Here is an 18,393-nt window from a genome sequence, read left to right as displayed (position 1 = left end):
TCTACAGATATGGTTTACTAAGAAAAACACTGATATCTCCCTATATTTTGGGTTTTATTGGAAAAAAAATACATGGTAGGATGTTTTGTGATACAGCATGCAGACCTACACATATGCATCAAATATGATATCTTGAAAATTTTTTAAATCACTGCTCTCAAAGGTAAACTGGACCTTTAAAATGCACATTACTACACGTATAGTGCATGCAGCTGCTTATTCCAAGTCAAAGTTTCATGCATACACTGTACTCCCGAACATTTTGGAATTAAAGTGTTTCTCCTCTTTAATGGTAGTATGCCATCGCGTTTAATTTAACATGCATCGGCCTTTCCGTTTACGAGAATTAACGAAATGTATAATTATATGAGTCTCAGTGCTTTATGTATATCAATTTCATGATTAAAAGCATCGTTAAAGAGTTATAGATTTTAGTCTTTTTGAGAACGAAACATATTAGTATCGTCGGCAAATAAGACAAATAAAGAAGGGGATTTAACAGTTACTGATTATCATTGACATCAGAGATGGGACGAGGGCCCAAGACAAAGACTCTTGAGCAACACTGCGTTGGACTGAACGAGGATCGGATTCAAACCCATTATAAAAGCAACATTAAAGGTCTTATTTACATTTAGGAGCAATGATTAAAAAAAAAAATAATCAAGATATCACTTTTGATGCATATGAGTAGGTCAGTAGTATCATAAAACACCCTAAAATATATATATATATATATATATATATTTTTTTTTTTACAATAAAGCCCAAAATATAAGGAGATATCACTATTTTTCTCATTAAAGCACAATTGTAGACGGTTTAGTCAGGCAACACTTTTATTATAAATATTGTTCATAATTATTTTGTACACGTATATTTAACAATAGAATACTGAACATCGATTATACTGGTTCATTTTTTTAACTATAATTGTACAGTAATTACAGTTAGTCCACGCATGTGCACGCACGGACAATTTATCCTTGAAGTTTATAGTGATTGTCTGTCACTAGACACGTAACCATTGCTGTTAGGATGCTCTTCCCCCGCGCTCGTGTAAGCATTAATCATTGGTGTGTATTTTCCTCTTCGACGTTAAATTGTCCGATTTTATTCAATCCTCGATGTTAAAGATATTGTATCTTTTTTCCCCGAAGTGTTTGACCAGAATACTGCCCATACATATACAAGATGATGCCCACGTTTGAAATCCCGCAGTTTCTTGCCAACTATGTTTTCTTTTGTTCTACTGTTAATTTCTCTTTAATGACATTGAGAAAGAAAATTAAGAAGGTGTAGCCAGTTTGGGATGAGTTCTTGTGTTTCTCTTGATATTACACACACACATCACGCACAATGAAAAATCATGTCAAATTGATTGTTTTGAGCAGACGGTGTTTGTGTAAAATTTAATTGTAATGCTCACTACATCTTCACACACACTATGTTTCTTTAGGAGATGAAATTTTCACGTCCTCATACACAATAATGACTGCCCCTAAATACACTACTTAGTACGATATACTTAAAAAAATGTGTGCTACATAAACACGACATAGTTAAAGAAATATAGCATAAAGTTCTAAATGAATCGACAAAATACAGTCACTGAAAGAGAAAGACTTAATGTGAAATGATTGATGTACATCATTATTCCCGACTCTTCATAGCATGTAAGGAGCATACACTTTTTCTACTTCTTTATACATTGTATGATATAAATGGCGTAACTGTCATACTTTTTGTGTTATCCTAGCTTTCGAAGACACAATACATCTACTGCATGTAGGACAGCTAGTGTATAGGCCAAGTATATCATTGGTCACGCGTGTCGGCCATTATACCACCAAAATCACGTAATGCTCGCATTAGACTGAGTGTGATGATTTACACAATATTTGCATGATCAAAATACAAGTTCATATAACACATGCACGCATATACACAAACACATGAATACATCATGCACATATCATAATACACTGATATACAGGCACAATCAAACAGTAAACCTCACAAAAGTGGGCATTATTGTCGACGCAATCAAAAGGTCCGATTTTTGGCTTATGCTGCTTCTTATGGACTTTACAGTGTATGAGTAGACAGTCTATGTGTTCACATCGAGATGTTATACCGATATAACAAGATTTCATTGCATCAGATTTTCTCCCGTATGTAAACTTACATAAAAGTTTAATATACATTTGCATAATATGTATGTGATCAGCCAAAGAGCATGACGATGTACATTTATTTGAATAATCATCTTATGGTATACATCACAACTGAATGTTCAACATGCATGACAAGAAAGAAGTACAATAAAAAAAAAATCAGCATGATACTTTGGTTATGACATAAAGCAGACAGTGAGTTAAGCACCTTATGAACAGCTGCAGCTGCTAATCAGCCTAAAAATACAATGCTTAAACAATAGAATATCATAAAACATGGCATGTTTTCTGAAAACAAAAACAAAAATACAATTCAGCCTACAGTCAACACAATTCAGCCTACAGCCTACAGTCAACATAATTCAGCCTACAATACAATTCAGCCTACAGTTAACACCATGGGTGTTAAATCTAACACCAATCAAGTGTCAATAGAGGACCACACCCACAGGTGTAGAAAATGTATTAAGATGATGTTGAAAAGTGTTCACCTGTCACTTCGTGGTGTTAATTTGACACTGTAGGTGGTGATATTTTTGATACTGCGCTGGTGTTAATTCAATAATGACACCGCATGGTGTTGATTTGATATTGATGGTGTTGATTTGATATTGCTGGTGTTAATGTCAATGGCATAACACCCGTCCAGCTTCAATAGTAGACCACACCAACTGGTGTTACTGTGGTGTAAATGTATTTACACATTTTTTCAATAATCAAGTACTTCATGGGAAAATTCTTGATCGTCTTGTTGAAGTTCAAAATCAACAAGAAGTGCAGTAACTATAAAGTAACTTTCCAGAAAACAATTTTATATTTTGACATGACACCCGGAGGTGTTAATCTACACCATAAATGAGCGCCGGAAATTTAACACCAGCTCGGTGTTTCATATTCAACACCGGATTTTTTTGCAGTGTGATACTGAGAATCAAGAACACTTTAGAAAGAGCGAATCGCTCGGAAATTTGTGTGTCGAAATAAACTGTTGGTGATTACAGCATGGACTTGGTTTCAGTTTTATTTTTGATGTTTATATTCATAATTATTTTCGCTTTTGTCTTGTCTTTGACTTGCAGATGAGGCGATGGTTTTCTCATCATTATGACATACAGGTTAGGAACTTCATTCAGTGGTTCCCCCACAACGTTTAACCCTTTCCTTCTGCTATTCCTTCGAATATGGGCTCTATGAAGCCCATCGCACACTATACACAATCAGACCGGTCGCACGACCAGCACATTATACTGTAACGTGATTGGCTGAAAGCATGTCAAATCTCTACGACTGACATTAAAGGGCGGGAAATCCAGTCCAAATATAAGTAAGTCTGATAAAAAAGAATAAAATCTTACGAGTTCAACGGTAAATATTTTGACTGAATCCAGTCACACGACTGGAAACTGGCAAGGCTGGTGACGTCACACTTCCAGTCTTAAAGGTCGTAAACGACTGGTCTGATCGTAAGTGTGCGGCGGCTTAATTCAGTGTGTGATGTGTGAACCACATCCGAAGAGTATTATACTTCATTTAGTTTTAATTATAGGGATCACCTTGCTGACGGTTTACAGTTGGTATAGCTTTATATGTACCTATAAACGATGGTATCCCATGAACAGAGAATGTTTTTGATGTCTCTTCATTACAACATTAGTCTCAACACGGGAGAAGAGATCATTTGCATCGTCAGCACTTGTCAGCGTAACAAAGCTGTGAAACGGCAGCTCTTTTCTCTTGTGACTCCTCTCTAGAAAGAGGCCTGCAATGAACTTCTTGACGTCCTTTATATCCTGAGGTTTACCCTTAAAATTTGGAAAGGACTCCTTGATGCTCCTACACTTGATCTTTTCTTCCAGCGCGTCCAGTTTGGTAAAGACGAGGAGGATGGGAACGGAGCGCAAGTAAGCGTCGTTGATGACAGCGTCAAAGAGATCGCATGCGTCCAGGAGCGGTATTGAGATGCCATTCGCCGAGGGGACTGGGTCGAAGGCCTGTGCCGACACGAAAAAGATGATGCACTCCACATCATAAAAGATCTGCCGTACTCTGGGCTGTGCGACGCTCATCCCACCGACGTCTGTGATGTGAAGACGAGAATGCGTGTAGGTGCTGCTGACGACCAGCTCTCTGGCACCATCTTCTGGCCTGTTACAGTGCAGAATATCCCCCTTGCTTGGAACATAGTCCTAATGGCAAATGTGTTTATTATGTTTGAGAGAGAGAGAGAGAGAGAGAGGTTGGCAATTCATGAAATGGGTGATGCTGATGCATTGGGTTAGATAGATCTAAAAGATAATCTTATCTTTACTCTGTTATCAACTCTATGCTGTTTACATGACTTTGTTGGAATATAATCATTCCTATTTTCGCATAAAGTGATACTTGAAAATGAACATTCAATATTTAATATACATTACAAATGTATATGTATAAATATATACATTTATATATATATATATATATATATATATATATATATATATATATATATGATATAGTGCTGTAAGCTACAGTGAAACTATAAAAATTAAATTTGAACTAAACTTTCAGTGGCTGATATCGTTGTACAATATTGCTCAAAGTTGTAAAAAAAAAGTCATCTTTGTAAGGCTTGCAAAGTTCAATTTTCTGTCTGTCCTTTATCCTTGTTATGGTTTGTCACCTTTGTGATACTTTGTACTATGCAGGCATTGTTTGAATGGATAGCAAAGATTGACATTCAGGTATTAAACAATGCTAATCTGAACTTACCATGGAGCCAATTTGATTGATTCTGTCCAGAAAATACCTTGTCATGTCACAATGATACTGTGGCTGTAGAAGAAATTCACATAGTATCAATAAGGGATTTTTTTTTTAAATCTTTTATTTCATATTGAAATGCAAAATTCAAATATTTTCACTTTGCTATACAGCATAAAGAAAGAGCACTTGACTTACATCATTATAAAGCAGGGAGAATAAATTCTACCGTTATATTATGTCTGTATGTACTAAATCGAAGGAATGCGCACTTCTCCTAAAAAAGGGGAAATTTTGTGGAATTTCTTCATACATATTTTCTTTTTATATCGTTTTAAAAACATGACGTCACAAAGTGTTGTACAACTGCAGTCTCCTCATCGGGCAATGGCAGCACCAAAACTTTAAAGATTCATTTTCCTCAAACTTCGCTGATATGCTCCACTACTATTGCTCTTTTCCGTTCCCCTTTCAGTGGGTATAATATCTCGGGGTAAATAATAATACTTGTACTCATGACGGGCCCTATATGCAGGGTCCTGAAAGTGATGGAAGGAAAGGTATATAACTAAAATAAGGACAAGCTTGTTACGTTCAAAAGGTAATGGTAACACTGTTAAATCATTGTGGGATGGTTCAGTGTAAGCAATCACACTGAGTCAACTCACCAGACCAAATGCTGCAACATCTTCAAAAATACTTTGGACAGAAGAGTCCGACCACAGGGCTCGACAGGGTCCGACATATTTCCTGAACTTTTCTGACGCCAATTTCGCATCACGATCACAGTCCATGATAAGCGCCGCGTATTGCTCGTTTCCTGGATCACTCCAGGGTACATTGTGAAGATTAAGAGCCATCACCAACATCTGCATGCCTTGGATGATGTTACCGTAGATGATGGGGCGAAACTCTTCGATCAGGGCCTCGTCGACGGTATCATCGTGTTCGAAGCGTATTCGCAAATGCCTTAGAAACATATCCCTGTCACTCTCCGCCATTCCCACCATTACGACTTTATCTTCCTGAAGAAGCGCCAGTCCGTCTTTCTTTAGCCGTCTGTCTATTGCTTTGCTCCATGCTTTGCTTCTTTTCTTTTCATTCGGACACAATATGCAACAGCTCGCCATCTTGAAACATCAAGATCTGATCTTTCCTTAGGTTTTGCAATCGACGGGAATCGCGCCTACAGCAGTACTTGTTCCAGTCGAGCCCGGTTGTTCACAAACTACCACATCCATACAGCTGCCCGCTCACTGCGCCGTGACCTTCTTTGAGCAAACAGGCAGTATTGATGTTCATTATCACCAGATCGGTGGTAGTCTGCAGGGGACGCCCTGCCTTGAAGTTGAACAGAGGGTGCGGCCCTGCGTTGGTCTTTGCCCCGAAGAGAGAATCGATGGCGCCTCTCAGCAAAGATTGCGCAATGTCTGCATGTTGGAGTTCAAACTTCAAACTCGAGATCTGTTATGGATAGCTCTTCCGCAGTCGTTTGTACTTTTTTTTTTTACATGATTTTATGCGAAGTATTGTGGTCTGCCAACGTTTCGAAATGAATCAATTTCCCTTAGAAGAACATGCAGTGAAGTATACTCGATCATTCATGATCCGTCAGAGGTTCAACAATACTAATACTGAGGAAACTAGAGGGCGGAATGCATAATGTGCGTGCTCTGTATATACATGTACGTATCAGCTGTCCTAACTCCGTCTTTCAGGCTTGCTCTGGACTCTGTGCAGTTGACTTCAAGCTGGACTGGAAGGGAAAACATTGCAAAAAAGAAAAAGAAAAAGAAAAGAGATGTCTGAATTAATGTGACGCTTCATGGAAATTAAGCTTGTGCTTTACAGACGTCTGCACAGGGTGCATGCATTAATTGACATGAGATTACAAATACACAATGCATTTGCGTTGAAGATGTTCAACCTGTGGCACTGAATTCATCATGAGTTTCCCTAAGATTATTTCGAAGACAATAAATGTATATACGCGGATTAAAAAAAAAAAAAAAAAAACAAAACAAAACAAATGTACACTATGCACAGTGATGGATCCAGGATTTTAACAATCCCGGAGAGCGGGATGGGGGGGGGGGGGGGGGGTAGGAGAATTTGGGGATTCCCCCCAACGTTCACAAGGACTCATGAGGAAAAAAATCATGCAAAAAATAATCGCATTTTGAGAGCTTTTTAATGTATAGGGTATATAAAGACGCAAACGTATACATCGTTATCCCATGAATGAATTAAAGTTTGTGATTGGTTGCTTGTAAAATAGAAAAAGATAATACCTCTTGTTTTTGAGTGGTTATAGAAATATTGACTTTGAACAATCACTATCCACTATCACTATCTGTATGGGACTTTGTCTCGATTCATCAGATCGCGGAAGAGCGGCAAAAGCGTTCAGGGATCGGTTTAAGTACAGAAGCATTCTACATAGCAGTACCGTTGTGATGACGGGACAGAAGCGGGCATTTTTTTTTCTTCAGATCGGCAAAAAGTTTTGAACATGTTCAAAGATTCCCGCCGTTCGTCCCGATCAAAATTTTCCCACTGAGGATCAAAAGGCAAGCGGAAAGAACGTAAGTGCAACGTGAAGACATCGAGATGAACTTACGTAGCGAGGCCTTTCTGCGGGACGTAACGTAAGGTAACAAAAACAAAACAAAACAAAACAAAACAAAACAAAACAAAACAAAACAAAATAAAGCAAAACCTGAGATCAAAGGACGACTATTACCAACTATCCCGCTGTAACACCGTTCTTAATAGGAGCTCCATCCATCCTAGATGACACTTAACTCTGTACGCAACTTGCAACCTCGCTGTTTCCATTACAACTATACGCTGCTACTGCGCTTTATTTGCGTCAGAATCCCGCTCTCGTCGATATAAAAGCGGTCTGGTCATCTTCGCCGAATCAAACGATATATCATAATGTATTACCCTTGTTTCGCTGCCGATTAAACATGTTCTGCCAAGAGCCGGTTCAAGTCTATAGAGAGGGAAATGTCGACAAGGGGGACGAAAAAGTTCTTGCTACACCTGTCGAGGCTGAAGAAGAAGCAGATGAAACATCCAGAAACGGAATATCATCAAGAAGAAGAAGAAGAAGCTGAGGAAGAGAAAACCAAAGCAGATAATTATACAGACCATCCAGAACATGCATGATGAAGAGGACTCGGTCGCGTTCTTACAAGCAAATTCACCAATTAGTCTACAACAGAAAGAAGACAAGGTATAAAGCAAGGATTATATAAAACAAGCTATGAGAAGATCAGTCAAAGAAATTTGACAAATCCATTGATGAAATAAAGAGCTGCACGATTCCATTTGTACCAGATTAGGCCGCTTTTGGTTGGGAATGGCAGTGAAATCGGGATATTTGTAGGCACATCGGGCACTTTTTTCAGCTCTCTGGACGGGCAAACAGCGTGATTATAGTATATCAGAGGTCGTTTACAGCTTAAGGCCTTTACCATATAGCGTTTATAGATCCGATAACATTGGCCAGATCGCACCCAAGTCAGGCAGTCAATCATACACACAAAATACTTGTTTGATCCTGGAGATACCCCCTATATGGATGGAAATGGGTTAGGATTTTGACCCCCATCACAGGGTTTTGGAGGGGAAGCCATTAAAATACCTCCCCATTTATTTCGAGGTTTTGGAAGGGAGACCAGCATTGCCCCCCCCCCCCCGCCCCACTTTGACATCAACCTAAATGAAGGAAGAATGCTGAGGTGAAGAATAATGTCAACAATTTCAGCGCCTGCATGGACAGGAAAATAATTAGGGACTTTCTCATGTTGAATATACCAGAAAATATGTACTTCCCGCAGCACTTTCCTTCACTCAGGGTCCAGGTTGGGATTACAGATGGACACGTCTGATGAAGAAAAAAGAGATACCAGTACTGAAATAAGTAATGTCTATAAAGATATGTATTTCAGAGAGAACTTACAATGACACCAATCATTACTTATAGAAAAACAAGTCTTGCAATATATCTATACAGATATAATTATGGTAATTCTTCAAAATCACATAGATCATAGAGGTGCGAATCTATCAAATGCACAAAAACGTGGTAATCATTTTTATGTTACGTGTATAGGAGGAACAGGCAGTTGTCCATCGAGGACAAATTAAATTTTGTCCAACATCAATGTGAATTCTTGATCAGAACTTAACAAGGCTGACTTCAAAAATTTCAGTTTTTCTATGGCATTGCAATTCACTTTGTTCAGACTACCAAAATGTGAATTTGATACATTGTATCATCAATATCATTCATAAAATGGGAAGACTTTCTATGCCCCCATTGATATCATTTTGCCCTACCTCTCTAGTAACTCTACACTACCCTACCCTTGTTAATGTTTATAGCTGACGCAGCTCAGGGATGCAGGCATGCATGCACATATTGGCAAGTGGTGGGCTATAATTCTTATACAGTAGTCGGTAGTAGTATCCATGCGGATATGCCCCGGATATGCGTATAATAAAAACCGACACGGGCATGGTAGTGTACAGACTGGAATGGCAAGTATAGTGGCCGCATACCATAAGGAAGTGATCCTCATCCTCAGAAGGAAATTTAATACTTTTTAGTGGTGTCACATAGCCTACAGAAAAGGTGAAATTTTAGAGCCAAATATTGAAGTCCAGAGTCAGGACTTAGGCCTAATTTGTTTCTTAAAAGTACTTGAGATGGGGACCAAATGTACGTTGGTGTGAGTTCAGTTCATCCAGGAAGGGGTTGTTCATAATGATTATATCACCATTGACTTACTTGTAGTTGCCCGTATAAATGGGACTCTCTGACTCTGTTCCAATGACGTACGCAAATGAGTTAGAAATTCTGATAAACATTGCATAATTTGCTACAAATTACAGGACAAACTACTGACCTGAAATGTGCCATGTATACGGCACATAGGTAGCCCCATACGACTCTGGATCCCCGTCAACGTTTGCGCAACTCCGACAATTACGGCACTCCTCCTCCACGAAAGAGAACTTGCACCTCGGTCTCTCTTGGCATGCATTGTGCAGGCCCTATCTGCTCTCGTCGTCTGCTAGTGAACGTAACAAGCAGCACGACGTACGTGCAACGCAAGTGGCGAAATGTCCTGCGAAAAAGAGCCTGGCATGCTTTGCAGCAAAACATGCAGTATTGCACCCTTATTTCAGAATTTTCGGAGGTTTAACAGTCGAAACTACTTTCTTTTTCTTTTTCGGAACCCTACTTCAGGATTGTTTGGGAAAGATGTGAAAGCTACTCCTGATTAGAAATATTTCGGGGAATGAAATAAAAGACCCCCTATTTCAAGGAATTTTCTGGATTTTCCCCCGGAATAATTAGACCCTAAAATATACCGCTTTCCCGAATCGGGAACGCGCATGCCGAACAGAATGACCACCTGAGTTGAGCTGGGTTGGGGGGGGGGGGGGGGGGATGGGGGAGGAGAACAATAGGCCTATAGATCAAAGAATATGTAACTGTTTAAAGCATGTTCTGTCATCGGCTTCATGACATATAACAGGTAAACTGCAATGATATCATTGTTTGATTTCCGAACAAGGAACAATGAAGCAAAAATCATGGATGTTCTCTTTCAGTGGTGATAAGAACTACATTATATCTTTCAGAAGTACACAATGCAGCAAACATTGGAAATGCAATACTTTAGGTTACACAATGAAATATTTGACACTTTATACTCAAATTTACTCGTGTTTTAATTATTCTTATTTGTTTATTCCTAATAAATGCTTTATTTCTATTGTTAAGAAATACACTTTTATAAGAAAATTCCACAAGAATCATCTTTATTTTCTGTTCATACTCATTTGACCATCCATTCCTTCCTTTCACAAAAATTTTGTAATGAAATATTAGTTTCCTTATTATTTTGATAAGACAACTGAAATCTCATCAAAATGTAATCTTTATCATCTTTGTGTCTCATTCACATATTTATTAATCCATCTTTTTTTTTTGTCTGTTAATCTATGCATTTATCTCTCTTCATTATTTACTACATAGACATTCATTTACAATATGCAGGGGCAGATCGAGAGGGGTAAGCACCGGGCGCACGCTCCTTCTTTATTTTTTGTTAAAACAAAAGAAATAAAAAGGAAAAAGAGGAGGGTCGGGGGCGTGCGCCCCCCTTTACTTTTGTAAAGGCGCCTCCCCTTTACAGAATTCTTGGATCTGCCCCCGATATGAGACACAAGGAAGAAGCACAGTGTATTCATAATGCCATAACACCACGTTCTCGGCAGCCACGGTTTCCCTAAATGTAGTGCGCCATGGGTAGGCGGGATATTCTCCTTTCCCCTTCCTCCCTATATAGAAGTCTTGTTCTTTCCAGTTTTCCCTCAGCGAACATGTAGCTGCCAGACGCTGTTCTCAGAGCGGGGGGGGGGGGGGGGGGGGTGATCCAGGAATTCTGTAAAGGGGGGGGGGGGTGATCCAGGAATTCTGTAAAGGGGGGGGGGGTGATCCAGGAATTCTGTAAAGGGGGGGGGGGGTGATCCAGGAATTCTGTAAAGGGGGGGGGGTGATCCAGGAATTCTGTAAAGGGGGGGGGGGTGATCCAGGAATTCTGTAAAGGGGGGGGGGGGGGGGTGATCCAGGAATTCTGTAAAGGGGGGGGGGTGATCCAGGAATTCTGTAAAGGGGGGGGGGGGTGGACACAACTAATATTTCTGGTGCCACTTCCGGGTTTCATTTCATTTTTTTCTTTTTATTTCTTTTGTTTTTAACGAAAAATATAGGGGGGCATGCGCCGGTTGCACTCCCCTCTGGATCCACCACTGTCAGAGTATCTGGGGCCCGTTGCATAAAAGTTACAATTATGGTAACTTTGCCATCCAATGGTAACTTCCATGGACTTCTTGATTTTGATTGGATGTTGAGTATTGTTGCCATGGTAGTTACCACTGGATGGCAAAGTTACCATAATTGTAACTTTTATGCAACGGGCCCCTGGTCAGGCTAGACTATGCCATATTTCCCCATTGCGTCCCACTGTATGGATTGCTTCCAAGTTTTGTTGGCCCTATATGTGCTATCATGTTTAGTTGCGTTCATCCCGTTTCACTACAATTGTCCTGATAAGTTTATCATCAGTACCGCGACTGTTCCTCTGGATATCTTTACAGCCTAAAGCAGAAACAATGTGGGAACTAAAGGGGGGAAATGACAATTTTCTGTCAACTCCATTAACTTCAAATTACATAGGGAGTAAAGGCATAAAGGTGATTAAATGGATAGAATTTTATTACTCCATTCTTTTAATTTAGGAATTCAGAAATACATGAGACAAATTCAAGAACCAAATATTATTTCTTAATTTTGTAATTTAAAGTAGTAATCAAAATTTCTACCATTTTGTTAATATTGCTCCAGCTCTAGTGCTATTTAAATTCTGATGTGACAGAAGGTTCATTTTCCTGCATTATCTTAGCATTTCTTTATGCTTGGGACTACAAAGACACTGTAGAGATCATTGGTTTAGTTTTGCAAATTCATTAATGTTTCCTATAGTCTTAAATTTGCCTTTTGTTCTCATGGTTATGGGAAAGAGCACTTATATATGAATGGCAACTTGTTCATTTCTGCAATTTTTACTTTTGTGCAATGGAAAAGAAAACATTATAATGTATTCACTTATGTGTAAAGTTCCCTCTTTTTATTGACCTACCAGGTTGATAGCCAACTAGATATCTTTAAAGAGATAGTATAGTTCTGGTTAGGATGGGGATTCAGGTTTTAACTTCTTGGAAGATAAACCAGAAACCACTAGTATGAGCATATGATTCAAAGAAGAATTAAAAGTTAATGTGATTAAAATTGGTTTTGAAATGGCAGAAATATCTAAAAACAAAGTGGGTCCCACCTTTTATTAGGACCACTTTGTTTTTATCTGTTTTTAGTTATCTCAGCCATTTTAAAACCCACTCATCAAATAAACACGAATTACTCTTAGAATTGTGTGCTCGTTGATATTTTATATACATGTATGTGGTTTCTAATCATCTCTCAAAAAGTAAAAACCTGAATCCCCATCTCAACCAGAACTAAACCATCCCTTTAATACAGAATACATGTAGACATGTATGATACATTCAGCTTTAGCCAAATATTCTATAAAAACATATGAGCTTGGAATAGTGTTCACTTTTTTTTTTTTTTTTTTTTTTTTTGCTGAGTGTTTATGAAAATTACCCAGACAGAAAGAAATAATAACTCCAGAAAGCATTTTCTTACATATGACATGTTTTAAACCTTTATTCAAAAAAAAAAACAAACAATGTACATGTGTATGTATATCATAAAAATATATCTGACAGTGTGAATTTCTTCAGAGTTTTATGATGCACAATCATGTGAATTAAATCCAGACTTGCAGGTTGTTAGTGTGGTCAAAAATGAAATCAATCAAATGAGATTTTTGAACATCACCTCACATAGATTCAGAGAACTTCCCTCCCAGAATGGCTGCTTCTACAAAGCTCCACAAATGCTTGATCATCTGGAATAAGCACTGTACAATGGATTATCAAAACAGGGAGGTGGTCTCTTTCCACCTCCCTGATCAAAACTAGCTCAACATGAACATACACTGTACACATTAGGAAAGATGAAGACAAAGTGGGCATTTCGGCGTCAGAGCAGGGAGGTGGAAACCTCCCTGGTCAGAGTCAGAGCTATTATATGATACTTGGAATATCACATCCAGCTCAGATGTACAGCGCACTCCTGTTATAACGAACACGGTTATTATGAAATTCCGGTTACAGTGAAGTAAAAATTCAGACCACAACATTATCAGCTCTATGTTGTTATTGTTTATTTGTTCGGTTATAACAAAATTTCAATATAAGAAAAGAAAACTGCCGGTCCCGAGGACTTCCTTATAATGGGAGTCCACTGTACCAGTAAACATAATCCTTTAGGCAGGACTCAACACTCATGTTTTTGTCTGGTGGCCTGCTCGGGCCACCAAAATCTTTAAATATGAAATTTTGGTGGCCCGAAAGAGACATGTAGTGGCCTGATACAAAAGCGAAAGTAGCAATCTATTTTGAATATTAGTAGCCCAACTGGGTCACCAAAACATATATTTGGTGGCTAGACACAAATTTTCTGTGGCCCTGGGCCACCAAAACATATATTTGGTGGCTAGACACAAATTTTCAGTGGCCCTGGGCCACCAATAATGTTGAGCCCTGCTTAAGGATTAAATAACATATGCTTCATGATGCCTCCTATCCTATCAGTGTCAAAGACAAATGCGGCATTAGAATCAGTTTTTTTTTCTCTTGTCGTTTTACAATTTCTTTTACTTTGATATCATAGTCATGATTTAGGCAGTACATTCTAGTTGACCCAAAAAGGTTAGTCAGTGTTGAAAGTTGAAGAGATGCCAACTTCTTGATATTAAAAAGAAAAACAAACTAAAAACTCAGATATTTGAGAGGAAAATCAGATTTTCACAAAATCTTGACATCACTACTAGGCGGTTGGCTCTGGGCCAGTAAAATGTCATTAAAAAAAAATGTTTTCCTGGTAAGAACGGGCAAGTGAACTGTTGCTACTTCATCAACATTGATGATGAGAAAATGGTAAAGCATCCACATATTTCCTGCCCATTTAGGCTTGCCATTCAATGTTGTTGTTGTTGTTGTGTTTTTTTTTTTGTAGGGGTTGCAGGAATTTAGTAGTACTGTACATCTCTCTACATGATGAAGCAGTTTTTTTGCAGTTTTCTGCCGTTTATAGTGACTTCTTCTTTTTTTTTTTTCAAATGATGAAACTTTAGTCAAAACTTTCAAAAGGCCTTATTGTATCATCATATTTGACACCATTTATTGGTATATCTTACTGGTTGGCATCTTGGAAGTAGACATTCCCCACAAGTTCCAAGTCACTGATGTTGTCATCTAGAAAACAGATTGTCTCCAATCTTCTTTGATTTTTTTTTTTTTTTCATTTTTTTTTTTTTTGGTAACAACCTTAATGATATCTTCTCATTTGTACAGAGGTGAAGTGAAGATTGCTCATGGGAAATCTTGAATATTATACATGGTTGCTATGCATTTCTCATTAAAAAGCACATCAACCTCTCTGTTAAATAGGTGGTGCAATGTTCTTGACTTGACAAAAACATGCAGCACCTAGGACAACTATGTCGAGAAATCCCATCTCTCCCTCACTTCTTATGGCTACAACCTTCCGTTCCTCTGCAAGCTAAGACAAGAGTTTCTCTACAAAGCGCTCAATCCGGTCCTGGCTCTGCAGACCGATGAAGGAGTCCACCTTCTCGCCACCCTTGAAAGCCATGACTGTTGGGACAGAGCTCACCCCATAGCCGATGGCCAGGTCCTGGAGTTCGTCGATGTCCACTTTGGCCAGCTTGACCTGACCCTTGGTGTTGGCTAGGACTGCGTCCAGGACTGGGGCTAGGGCCTTGCAAGGTCCACACCATCTGTGGATGAGCAGGGGTGTGAAATTCAGATAATCAGATCTCCTCGTGTACGTAACAACTACAATGCATGAAACAATAATACACATATATCTCATGAATTCATAATTTTATTCCCAATAATTTGCAATTACCATGTTAATTTAATAACCTGTACCTTGCTGATATCTAGTCATTGCGATGTCATTTTATTCACACACACCAAACAAAAAAGTTGCAGATATGAATTTCTATTTTGTATACTCAGCATATGGAGACATATACACCTTGTGCTTCTAAAGAAAGCCTCTGATGAAAGTATCAACAGGAAACAAATTTTAGAGACAGAGTACCTGTCATATTTTCATATCATAGATCAAAAACTATCTAAAAAGTCTGACAAAGTTGTGCATATGATGGCAAATAAATACAGCTGCTTGCAAGATACGATGAATCCCGAAAGGGTAAAAGCATAATAAACCTAGTTAACATATGACACAGTCTATAGTCTGTAGAGGGCTAATTTGCTTTGGCTTTATGCTTGACACACTCATATATGTACATACCATGGTCTATTACCGAAGGGGGGGGGGGGGGATGCTGCAGCCCCCCTTGCCCATCCCCAGTTTTTCCCCTCAGATACGATGTATATTGTACATGATGTTGATGATACATATCATCCCCCGATATATAATGTCTGTGTAATATAGCTATATTTTTTGTATTTTAATTCTTTTGAAGAAAATTACAATATTTATCATATGACTTGGATTGCATAAAGGTAAGGAAATCAATCTATAAACTTTTCTGAATGTAATGTCTGTAACACTGGAATTGTCTATATAAAGCATATTTTTCGATAAGTAAATGCATGTACTACCAAAACAGCAATTATGAAAGTGGAAAAGTAGTACAATGTACATACTCTGCATGGAAGTCCACGATGACCGGTGAGTCACTACTGATGACCTTTTCTTTGAAGTCCTCCTCGTCCTGGATGCTAAAGTTGTTCTCATCCAGAAGATTTCGGCTGCTGTGGAATGATGCACTGTGGCAAGTCACTGGCAGGAGTCTGAAAATTAATGTTTGTTACGGGAGGAAGGAAAAAACTCTAACAATATCATGCAGATTCATGGATACACACACTTTTTGTGACTATTTAGTAGTTATGTAAACTGTATGTGTGTGTGTATACAGTGCATGTGTATGTGTGTTGTGTGTGTGTGTGTGTGTGTGTGTGTGTGTGTGCATGTTATGTGCATAACATTGCCTCTCAATCAAACTAGCCACAAAAAATAAATTTGGACCAAGAAAACAGAACACTTATTATTTTCTTTGGTTGAAATCTATCACTTACAAAAGTCTCGCATAATTTAATCCACCCTTAGTGACTGTTCACATTTTGATGTTTTCTCCTGACATTAGATGCATGTATGCCACTTGACGACACACACCAAGATACCACAATCCGTGACCATGACCAGTGAAGACACACACGACACAGACTCAATGTGACAGGTATTTACACAATAATAAAATAACAATAAAAGTAAGTGTGTCTCCAGTTTCCCTTAAATAAATTCCTTAAATAGGGAGGTTACAACTCCCTGCTTTTGTATTCTATTTTCAGGGCACCTCTTTCTTTTAACTTGTTGAGGACAAGTCCCGAGTATACTCAGGCAGGTGTCTATGGGAAATGCATGTTAGAGCAAAATCAGTCTGTCCTTCATATCTAGATGTGCTGTACCATTATCACTCCTCATCATTAGTCAACGTGTCACCAATGCAATGCCGTTCATTACTTGATGCCAGTTTCCATTCCTTGAAGAACTCTCCGTCTCTGCAGGCATTCTATTTTGTCCAGAAGTCACTGGATTAAATCAATGTTTTCACGGGTTATCTTTGTCCTGAATGGAGGCTTGCTATGTTAACCCACAACTTGGTGGTCCCATGCCAGACACTGAATACTACATAGCCACGCCACGGTACCTCCCCTTGGCCTTACCTCTTTGTTACCGAGCTTGTGATGCTAGATGTCTGATATGCTGCCTTGGCGACTCCACTCTGGAGCACCGCCGGTCTGGTGGCAGCCAATACAGACGACTGCCGGAGGATCACTCGCTGAATGAGATGTTTGGTTGCCATGGTTACTCAGTATCTATATCGAACACTCCAATAAGGATGACAAAAATAGAAATTAGATGCTTAATATAATCAACTTAGCTTAGGATAACAATTAACACCAAAAAGTAAGCTCCTATGCTAATAGTGAAACTGTTCACAAGATAGCTTCAATTGTTCATGCCGTAATCATGGGGTGAAATAATTTGTGAGAGTTTTGACATGTTAATGTATAATGAAAGATACACTTGTCACATTCATTTACAATTACAGAACACTTTTTTGTGCTTTGTTGGGTGCATGAATTTGAAAGCTATAGAACAGCGATGGATTCATCACGATTGCTGATTAAATGAAGGTAAATCTAGATCTAGGTAAGTAAAGTTAGTTCAATCAATGAAGACCCTACCCCTAGCATTGATTAGCAGTGTTTGCTTATCTTTACAACACATTTCATGATTTCATGGGCATTTTAAGTGTTTATGCCATTAATTATTTAGTAATGCCAATACGTCAATGGTAGGGTCGGTATTTAAATAGTGCTATTTAGTGGTATTAGATTAGAACTTGATCATCATCATCATCATTGCATGAGTTCATACTTACAACTATTATAGGCCTACTGTAGTACTGGTTTTAGATTTCTCGGCTAGCCTGCCTTCTGAATCACCGAATCAGATCAGACCTTGTGGACCTCAATGAACGTAGCTCGCTAGCTACTAAGTATGGATAGGGCATAGGGGGCAGAAACCTCAGTTTACTACTGCACATCAGTCTGGGTAGTTTACCGATGGCGATGCGATAACACTGAGTACACTCTCCGTGTAGTATGATTACGCAATAACTGCACAGCTCTGATGTGTTTG

At 38.7% G+C, this 18,393-nt stretch overlaps 2 protein-coding genes across 2 annotated transcripts; both read right to left on the bottom strand.

Moving 5' to 3' along the window:
• Positions 1-3,769: 3,769 nt before the first annotated feature.
• On the bottom strand, positions 3,770-5,929 carry LOC140232104 (guanine nucleotide-binding protein subunit alpha-13-like). Its single transcript, XM_072312253.1, has 2 exons — positions 5,588-5,929; positions 3,770-4,363 (listed from the first exon to the last, which is right to left on the bottom strand). The coding sequence occupies exons 1-2, from the start codon at positions 5,927-5,929 to the stop codon at positions 3,770-3,772; spliced, it is 936 nt and encodes a 311-aa protein (XP_072168354.1).
• Positions 5,930-14,691: 8,762 nt separating this feature from the next.
• LOC140231645 (thioredoxin-like) lies at positions 14,692-18,322 on the bottom strand. The gene is made up of 4 exons (XM_072311795.1): positions 18,134-18,322; positions 17,412-17,576; positions 16,332-16,478; positions 14,692-15,430 (listed from the first exon to the last, which is right to left on the bottom strand). The coding sequence occupies exons 2-4, from the start codon at positions 17,549-17,551 to the stop codon at positions 15,193-15,195; spliced, it is 525 nt and encodes a 174-aa protein (XP_072167896.1). The 5' UTR covers positions 17,552-17,576; positions 18,134-18,322; the 3' UTR covers positions 14,692-15,192.
• Positions 18,323-18,393: the final 71 nt, after the last annotated feature.

This window comes from Diadema setosum, chromosome 8, assembly GCF_964275005.1.
Source record: "Diadema setosum chromosome 8, eeDiaSeto1, whole genome shotgun sequence".
In the NCBI taxonomy this organism is placed as follows: Eukaryota; Metazoa; Echinodermata; class Echinoidea; order Diadematoida; family Diadematidae; genus Diadema; species Diadema setosum.
This window is presented reverse-complemented; position numbering and strand designations above follow the sequence as displayed.